Source organism: Notothenia rossii, assembly GCF_949606895.1.
Source record: "Notothenia rossii genome assembly, chromosome: 9".
NCBI classification, from domain to species: Eukaryota; Metazoa; Chordata; class Actinopteri; order Perciformes; family Nototheniidae; genus Notothenia; species Notothenia rossii.
The window spans coordinates 3,061,987-3,072,376 of NC_136907.1; the positions used below are offsets into that span (position 1 = coordinate 3,061,987).

Sequence of the window (10,390 nt, forward strand, 5' to 3'; positions counted from 1 at the left end):
ATGTTACAGGTGGAGGGGCAGTGATGTTACGGGTGGAGGGGCAGTGATGTTACGGGTGGAGGGGCAGTGATGATCGCTGTTACACACCAGGCTCAAACTTAACACATTGCATCCTTCTTTGCAGTGTCCTTATTCCTGGAAGGGGAATCTGCAATTCCTGCAGAGTTTTGTAACCCGTTGGTCCGCACGCAAAGCACATTTTTAAAGCCTTCTTAATCGTCTCATTGCTCCATTTCATCCCCTTTGTGGTGAGTCTGCCTAATGCCTTAAGTTGGTCTTTTTAAAACGTTCTCTTATATTTGTTGTCCCTAATTTTCATTGTTTTCTTGAGAGCTGCATTTTCCTTCCTGATTTTTCTTAGTGCAGACTTTGCTTTTTTGGTGATTCCTTCTTGGCTCTTTAATTTTCTCTTTAATTTTTTTAATAGATCTTTTTGACTGGCTGCTGGTTCCCTCGTACGCTGACTGGCTGCTGGTTCCCTCGTACGCTGACTGGCTGCTGGTTCCCTCGTATGCTGACTGGCTGCTGCTTCCCTCGTATGCTGACTGGCTGCTGCTTCCCTCGTATGCTGACTGGCTGCTGGTTCCCTCGTATGCTGACTGGCTGCTGGTTCCCTCGTATGCTGACTGGCCGCTGGTTCCCTCGTACGCTGACTGGCTGCTGGTTCCCTCGTATGCTGACTGGCTGCTGGTTCCCTCGTATGCTGACTGGCTGCTGGTTCCCTCGTATGCTGACTGGCTGGTGGTTCCCTCGTATGCTGACTGGCTGCTGCTTCCCTCGTATGCCGACTGGCTGCTGGTTCCCTCGTATGCCGACTGGCTGCTGGTTCCCTCGTATGCCGACTGGCTGCTGGTTCCCTCGTATGCCGACTTGCTGCTGGTTCCCTCGTATGCCGACTGGCTGCTGGTTCCCTCGTATGCCGACTGGCTGCTGGTTCCCTCGTATGCCGACTGGCTGCTGGTTCCCTCGTATGCCGACTGGCTGCTGCTTCCCTCGTATGCCGACTGGCTGCTGGTTCCCTCGTATGCTGACTGGCTGCTGGTTCCCTCGTATGCTGACTGGCTGCTGGTTCCCTCGTATGCTGACTGGCTGCTGGTTCCCTCCTATGCTGACTGGCTGCTGGTTCTCTCGTATGCTGACTGGCTGTTGGTTCCCTCGTATGCTGACTGGCTGCTGGTTCTCTCGTATGTTGACTGGCTGCTGGTTCCCTCGTATGCTGACTGGCTGCTGGTTCTCTCGTATGTTGACTGGCTGCTGGTTCCCTCGTATGCTGACTGGCTGCTGGTTCTCTCGTATGCTGACTGGCTGCTGGTTCCCTCGTATGCTGACTGGCTGCTGGTTCCCTCGTATGCTGACTGGCTGCTGGTTCCCTCGTATGCTGACTGGCTGTTGGTTCCCTCGTATGTTGACTGGCTGCTGGTTCTCTCGTATGCTGACTGGCTGCTGGTTCTCTCGTATGTTGACTGGCTGCTGGTTCCCTCGTATGCTGACTGGCTGCTGGTTCCCTCGTACGCTGACTGGCTGCTCGTTCCCTCGTATGCTGACTGGCTGCTGCTTCCCTCGTATGCTGACTGGCTGCTGGTTCCCTCGTATGCTGACTGGCTGCTGGTTCCCTCGTACGCTGACTGGCTGCTCGTTCCCTCGTATGCTGACTGGCTGCTGCTTCCCTCGTATGCTGACTGGCTGCTGGTTCCCTCGTATGCTGACTGGCTGCTGGTTCCCTCGTATGCTGACTGGCTGCTGGCTGAGTGGGTGGTGTCCACCCTCCCTGTCTCTCCTCACTAGCCATGTCCTCTCTTTCTTCACCCTCACTTTCCTTTCTCTCAGTCTCCTCATCCCTTCTTCCCTCAATCTTTGAGACTAATGTAAGTAGAAGACATGGCACTGTAGATTTTCGAACATTTAAAATATTATACCACTTAAAAATAAGAAATATGACTTTTGTTACTAAGAGTTCATACTTATTATACCTGTGTCACCTTTCACACTATAGCTGTGATCATGAGCGATGGGCTTTGTAGATACAGGTCCCGGGGTGAATCGTGGTGCAGGGGCCCTTCTCTTTTTGACCACAGGGCGATGCACGAAGACGGTGGGTATAGCCTCTGCTCTCAGCCTAGTCTTGCCCTTTTTTGTCTTGACAAACTGGTCTGAATCAAAATGTGCCTGCGGAGTGACTTGAGGTTACTCACACACAGAACAACTCAGTTTTGTGTGCCCACATACATATTCCATAGTGGTTGAATACACGGTATTAGGAAACACTTTATATTTACTGGACATGTTATACTCATTACATACTGTATATAAAATATGACCAAGAATGTGAGACAACTTTATAGAAATTCATATCACATCTGTTACTGATGCCATTTGTCATACTTTGTTAAACTCACAAATAATAAAGTTCCATAACTTCAGTTGGGAACAAAGACCACACCTTATCTCCCCAAGGCAATTACTCATCCAATAGGTGTGCTATATAGGTGTGTATAACCCTTTCTCCTGTCTGTTACTCCCTCTTTCAGCACAAGAACCAGAGGGAGATTCAATGGAGCCTGAATACCTGCACTGAGACCCTCACCCTGCACCCTGAGTCTCAACTCTCAGTGTTTTTCAAGCCTTTCCCTGTTTTTTTGTATTAAACAAAACATTAAGCTTTCCCAATGGTGTGGTTTTCGTTTTGTGAAAAATATCTATATATAATATCCTCACATATTTTGTTGCTGTTGGTCGTGAAATTGCTCCTGCTGATTTGAGCGAGCCATTTTTTCCTGCGCTCTGTGTCAGAGGGGAAGCCGTACATTCGTACTCCTTTCTCAGAGCGATTTGAGCATCCCCAGGCAGCACAGCAAACCATGGTGGCGACTAGGAGGCAGCACAGCAAACCAGGACAACACGGAGGAAAAGGCACAGACAAACTGCATGATATGCTATTCAATGTTTATTGAATTCCATGTATTTGCAATGGATGTTCCTAAAACAACACATTTAACATCATCATCATCATCATCATCATCATGCTGCTGCTGCTGCTGCTGCTGCTGCTGCTAGTCCTTTGATAGTCACCTGTCAGTCTCCTGTCCTTTCTGAAAGCCATAAAGATGACATTAGTCATTTAGATAACTTGTGTCCTCAGTTACCATGGGATTACTGAAACTACCATGAATTTAAGAAAATGGTAGAAATTAATCTAATCTGAATTTTGAAGCATTCCTTTAGATCCCCTCCCTCTAAATATATCAATAAACATTAGAAAGTGATGCTCCTGACCACCAGGAGGTTATATTGGTTTTAAAGAATTCAAACAGCAACAGGCTCTTTAACCAAGGCACTGTTAGCCTAACATGTCAACTAGTTGTTCACACTAATCCTAATATTATCACTTAATATTAGCAAATTCTATTTTATTTTTTAAAACATATTGATGTAAATACATACACATATCGATTTGTTTTATAAATGTTGCAAATCAAAACCTTTATTCACTAATAATTACCAAAAATCGTAGTTCTATCTCCTGTTATCAATGCATTCACATTGCCCGCCATGAACTTCCGGGGAACGATCCTCGTCTGCATGAACCACGTGACGATAACCGTTTTTGGACTTCCGCTGTCGTGACTCTTCTATCTATACGGCGCTGGCCCCACAGACATGATGATGACGTGGTGCAGATATTAACCTGAGACGTTAACTATAAAAACACGTTTGGAGATCATCGGACTTTACAATCCGCCGACACATCAGGTTGTGTTTTAGTTCACAATCAAAGTAGTAAATATGAGAAGTGTGAACGTTGGTCTGAATTTGGAGCACGTGGTGTGTCAGCTTTGTTTATTGTCTTTTACAAACTAAAGGTGATGCCAGCCTGCAGTTTGAATGTTTTCCTGCACATGTTACAAATGTATTATTTGTATTCCTTCGTGAACTGCATTGTTTATTCCAAATTGGTGAATAATTAAAGTTGCTTTCTTGATAAAAAAAATGGAGATGAAGTACTTACAGGCCTTTCATAAGTGTTTGGCTGAATGGGGACTTCGGTGCAAATGGACAACGTTCCTTTATATCAAATGAAAATGGGAAATGGCTCAAGGGTTTTTTATTTTTGTTGGCATAGCGATTTGAGTTAGTCAAATAATGTTGAAGGGGGAATTTAAAGGCTGGATTTTTAATAAAATCAGCAGAGCATTTGTACTTCATTACTGTTGGACTCCCTACGACTAAAATGATACTAAACTGAGGAGAGAGGGCAGCACAAAAGGTTTCTTTTCAAGTCAAATCTCTTTCACACAGACAGAAAAAAAGGCTAAAACTCACGGGGAAAATAAATATAGAGAAAGGAGACAAATAACAAGTGCCTTTAAATGGAAAATTACGAATAAATCCACATTTTAGGAGCTGGTCAGCAAGACATCTCCAGGAAAATAGCCCTTTTAGTCATTTCCATATGTCAATTTTTGCTTAAGAGCCATGGTTCGGGCTCTAGATTTTTTAAAGTGCTCTCTTCTGTCTCTCTAATGGGTAGCTGATAAAAAAATAAATAAAACTCAACCTGCTCTGATGGAGTCATTTGGCGGTGAGCTCGCTGCGGGTAAATGAAATCAACTGGCAGAGCGTAATATGGCCATATGAATGTGCTGCCTTCAATCTATACACACAGTAATGATGGAGAGCCCCTGATGGTTGAAAGCAAAGAGAGGACATCTGGCAGAAAGGGAAAGTGTTATGTTTTTACAATGATGGCACTGAACACCAGAGGTTTGCTTCATCAGGTGGAGAGCGTAGTTTCGTGTTGGTGGTGAAAAAAAAGCAATTGCAGCTGCCTTATGACTTATTCAGGTGTTTCTACTGTGACATGTTCAAATGCTTTAATGTTCAAAAAGCTCTTTATTTTTCTCACCGCCCCTTAACCTATCACGTACAATGTTTTGGAGCACTTTAAAGTACACTACATACTGAAATACACCTGAACATCAGCAGGAGAGGACTCTTTAAAGTAGAGACACTACATACTGATATACACCTGAACATCAGCAGGAGAGGACTCTTTAAAGTAGAGACACTACATACTGATATACACCTGAACATCAGCAGGAGAGGACTCTTTAAAGTAGAGACACTACATACTGATATACACCTGAACATCAGCAGGAGAGGACTCTTTAAAGTAGAGACACTACATACGGATATACACCTGAAAGTCAGCAGGAGAGGACTCTTTAAAGTAGAGACACTACATACGGATATACACCTGAACATCAGCAGGAGAGGACTCTTTAAAGTAGAGACACTACATGCTGATATACACCTGAACATCATCAGGAGAGGACTCTTTAAAGTAGAGACACTACATACTGATATACACCTGAACATCAGCAGGAGAGGACTCTTTAAAGTAGAGACACTACATACTGATATACACCTGAACATCATCAGGAGAGGACTCTTTAAAGTAGAGACACTACGTACTGATATACACCTGAACATCAGCAGGAGAGGACTCTTTAAAGTAGAGACACTACATACTGATATACACCTGAACATCAGCAGGAGAGGACTCTTTAAAGTAGAGACACTACATACTGATATACACCTGAACATCAGCAGGAGAGGACTCTTTAAAGTAGAGACACTACATACTGATATACACCTGAACATCAGCAGGAGAGGACTCTTTAAAGTAGAGACACTACATACTGATATACACCTGAACATCAGCAGGAGAGGACTCTTTAAAGTAGAGACACTACATACTGATATGAACCTACAAAAACAATAGCAGGTCCCCTTTAAAGCAGACCAATATAAGATGATGAACCATGGATGCTGCGGTAACTGTTTTTAAACATTTAGTGACTTCATGAACAACAAATGCCTTTTAGATGAAGCTCATCCCTCATGCACAAAGTAAATTATAAGGAGAGGACTCTTTAAAGTAGAGACACTACATACTGATATACACCTGAAAATGAGCAGAATACGGCTCCTTAAATATCTCCAAGGAGAAAAGTTGTTGATTTATTTGCTTCCAAACAGAAGTTTTCTTTCGTAAAATATCTGAAAAACTTCAAAATGAACACTATCGTTGATTGACTGATTAACAAATAAGGTGCGAATAATCTCCAGCATTATATTCTACCTTTACAGTGAGCGGTATTCTCTGCAGGCGCATTATCGGCAGAGCGTGAATCAGCCGGGGTAAAAACGCCCGAGGCGCAGCAGCCATCAATCAGCCGGCACAGATACGCATTCTCTTTAATGCAATCCGATGTGATAATCAAGCACAATGCCGGTGATTTCTGCGGACTCGGGAGATTTGTTCCGATTGAGCGGTCCGTCAGAGAGGCTTTGATTGCTTCTGGAGCTCGGGATGATTTCTGACTCCAGGCATAAAGTGATGTTTTCTATCTGCCCTTCCTTTGGAGAATTACACTCACAATAGTTCTGCTTCTGAAAGAGCAAGATAACATTTGCTTGTTTGAAAAGATGGCCCTAATTTTCAAGTGTTATTGTTCTTCCCCGCTGCCCCCTCCTCTTCCCAAAAACCAACTTCGAGGGTGATCCTTATAATTTACTTTGTGCATGAGGGATGAGCTTCATCTAAAAGGCATTTGTTGTTCATGAAGTCACAAAATGTTTAAAAACAGTTACCGCAGCATCCATGGTTCATCATCTCATATTGGTCTGCTTTAAAGGGGACCTGCTATTGTTTTTGTAGGTTCATATCGGTATGTAGTGTCTCTACTTTAAAGAGTCCTCTCCTGCTGATGTTCAGATGTATATCAGTATGTAGTGTCTCTACTTTAAAGAGTCCTCTCCTGCTGATGTTCAGGTGTATATCAGTATGTAGTGTCTCTACTTTAAAGAGTCCTCTCCTGCTGATATTCAGGTGTATATCAGTATGTAGTGTCTCTACTTTAAAGAGTCCTCTCCTGCTGATGTTCAGGTGTATATCAGTATGTAGTGTCTCTACTTTAAAGAGTCCTCTCCTGCTGATGTTCAGGTGTATATCAGTATGTAGTGTCTCTACTTTAAAGAGTCCTCTCCTGTTGATGTTCAGGTGTATATCAGTATGTAGTGTCTCTACTTTAAAGAGTCCTCTCCTGCTGATATTCAGGTGTATATCAGTATGTAGTGTCTCTACTTTAAAGAGTCCTCTCCTGCTGATGTTCAGGTGTATATCAGTATGTAGTGTCTCTACTTTAAAGAGTCCTCTCCTGCTGATGTTCAGGTGTATATCAGTATGTAGTGTCTCTACTTTAAAGAGATTCAAACAGCAACAGGCTCTTTAACCAATGCACTGTTAGCCTAACATGTAAACTAGTTGTTCACACTAATCCTAATATTATCACTTAATATTAGCAAATTCTATTTTATTTTTTAAAACATATTGATGTAAATACATACACATATTTGTTTTATAAATATTGCAAATCAAAACCTTTATTCACTAATAATTGCGTTGACGTTTGTATTTTTTTTGTCTTTGCTTTTGTTTGCTTGATTTGATATGAATACAAGTTATATACAGAATAACATTTGAAACAATTAATACAAATAAAAAAAGGTGTGTAACAGAAATGAACCAGAACCCATGGATGATGAGTGGCACTGGACATGAACATGAAGAAATATGAAGCGATTGAAGGGTGTGTGTTGGGTAAGGGTGCACACTCACACACATACACAGATAAAAGAGAGTTTGTGTGTGTGTGTGTGTGAGTGTGGGGGATACTGTACCTTGGTTGGCCTCGGGGAGGGAGATGTTGGAGGAGATGGTGGTGGTGGAGGTGGAGGCGGTGGTGGGTTTAGGGGTAGTGGTGGGAGCATCTGGATGAGAGGACACACACACCACAAACACAGGGGGGAAACAAATGAGTACAAAAAGCCATGACGATAAAGTAAAGTCAGTGTGAGGCGACGCTATCTGCCTGATGTACGACCAGCAGCAGTGTGTGTGTGTGCGTGTGTGTGCGTGTGCGTGTGTGTGTGTGTGTGTGTGTGTGTGTGTGTGTGCGTGTGTGTGTGTGTGTGTGTGTGATTTAAAGGGCGGCTGCAGACCTTTTGATGAATTGGTGATTGTTCTCACTGCGACCCATCATCTGCTCTTACAGACGTCTCGGGGATATACACTCTTTTGTATTAATGTGAGCTCACGCGGCAAATATTGCACAAATAGATTTATATATATTTAAAAATGCATTACTTTTCATAGTTTGCATGAACAGTTTCACCTAATTCTATTATATTCTGTCACTTACGTTCTTTATTTTTTATATATATTGTTGTGTTCCTTGTCCTTGTCCTTATTGTTGTATAAATTAATCTAAATAATATTAAATCATAAATGACAACAATGCTTATATTGTTGTCATAAGATATATAAACAATTAATGAAATACTTCTGAAATAACATTAAAATAATAATGAATAAGCTAGCGTCTTGCTAATTGTTGTTAGAAAGAATCATTTAAGATCCTATGAACACCAGCTGCTGTTGTTCAGAGCTCATTGTTGTGCATTTACCAACGAACAAATGTGTGTGTGCATTATTCATATCGCCAAGGAGAAAACTTGGTGAGAAAAATAAAATATGGATGGATAGACTTAAAACATAACAACACAATACATAAATGGTAATGCACAACAACAGAAGGAGGGACCAATCACAAATAAAAACAGCCCTAGAGCAGAGACAATATCTCCTCCCACGGCTTCTCATTTTATACTTCATTATCCGGGGGAGACTCCCCTCACTGAAAATGTCCAGAGGGAGTTATCAAAAGTGACATGTCCCTTGTTGAAGTGGCAGCTGCACTGATATGAAGCCGCGGGCAGTGCTGATGCTTAAACACCCCCCATGCTGCTCTGATTGCCTGGGAACGGACTGAAAACGCATCAATAAAAGGTGCTGGAAAAATACGTTTTTTATATAGGTAGGAAGGACACACGTTAGTGACATACAGGTGCTATAGGAAGGAAAGGAAAGGAGGGAAGAGGAAGCAGGAGAGGTTAACTGTTAGGAGCAGTGTGGAAGTAAAGTAGAAATACTAAGATGTAGTGTATCAGTGTCTCTACTGGGACATGTCTCCATGCTTTAATGTTCAAAAAGCTCTTTATCTTTCTCATACTGCCTGCTCTAGTGTGATTGGTCAACAGCTTAGAGATGTCCCGCCCCTAAGCCCATCACGTACAATGTGTTGTTGTTCCGTAATGATGTCTCTTTGGAAGTGCTGCTATTGGCTCAGCTCTATAACACATTGGTTTTAACATTTCTAAGCGGTTGACCAATGACACATAACAGCCGTCCAGCTAACCAATCAGAGCAGACTGGGCTCTGGTTTCAGACAGAGGGTGAAAAGAGGTGCTGCAGCATGAGAACAATAAAGAGCTTTTTGAATATTAAAGCATGGAGACATGTCAGTGTGATGTTCTACAAGATTAATGCCACTAAAACCAACTTAGTAGATTCTGTAATGAGTTAAACTAAAATGAGATACAACTAAAAATGCAATTCATCCCAAACCCACACTGATAATTACATAATAAAAGTTTTCATGACGCTTGTAGAGCAAGATGTCTTCCCTCAGGGTGTGGAGGTCGTTTCTCCTTTGGAAAGAAGTCTTCCCTGAGGGCACAAGTTGCTGCACAAATCTGTTCATAATTGTTATTTTAGAAATCTATTTCATGTGCTGGAGTTTAAGTAATTCCAAAACAAGGCAGAGAGGTCCGTGAAGCTGCTCAGAACTCCGCCTGAAGCACTTTTCAAAATGCTAATGAAGGCCTTCAGGTGATTCGGATCAGTATCCAAACTCTGAAATGTTTTAAACAACAATCCAATTCTTTCAGAGACAACCTTGACAAAACAAAAGACGGTACGGAGCGATGCCGGGGGGAATGATCCGTTCGGGGATTGGCTGGCGGATGAATCGGAAGAGTTTCATAAGGGGTGACGAGGACTGAGAAACGGCCCTGAACTCTGACCCAACAACAACTTTTTACTTTGAGCACCAGGAAAAGCGCTATATCAATGTAATGTATTAATATTTTATTATTAACAACTACAACAATTAGGACGCCCACATGTGTGAACCACGGATATATAACAAGACATGGATAAAGCATTTGAGGCGGGACCCGTTAACTTATGTCCTTTGTGGTGCAGAAGCCAAAATGGCCTAAGAAAAAAACCTGCATTAACCGTAGATATAGAAGCGAGAGTGTTACGTAGTGATGTCACTATGTTCAGGAAGTAAACAAAGGAGTACCATCAATAGGATTTAGGCGGGGGAATTCCTATCCTCAGTGGTGCAAGAAGCCAAAAACACCTGGATCAACCCTTAGCTTTTGGGCGGTCGTCCACATCGACAGAGACCAAGCGTACTTT

General features: G+C 42.5%; 1 protein-coding gene and 1 long non-coding RNA gene across 2 annotated transcripts in view; one reads left to right on the forward strand and one right to left on the reverse strand.

The window, feature by feature from the left end:
* Positions 1-1,581: 1,581 nt before the first annotated feature.
* On the forward strand, positions 1,582-2,662 carry LOC307019568. The gene is made up of 2 exons (XR_013802687.1): positions 1,582-2,092; positions 2,529-2,662. It is a non-coding gene; the product is annotated as an uncharacterized lncRNA (long non-coding RNA).
* Positions 2,663-2,926: 264 nt separating this feature from the next.
* Positions 2,927-10,390, reverse strand: part of LOC307019398 (cell adhesion molecule 1-like) — a 425,716-nt gene continuing 418,252 nt past the window's right edge. The window contains exons 9-10 of the mRNA XM_079650259.1: positions 7,744-7,833; positions 2,927-3,089 (exon numbers count right to left, since the gene is read on the reverse strand). Coding sequence (XP_079506385.1) covers positions 3,073-3,089; positions 7,744-7,833 — 107 coding nt within the window. The 3' untranslated portion in view covers positions 2,927-3,072. The remainder of the gene's footprint in view (positions 3,090-7,743; positions 7,834-10,390) is intronic.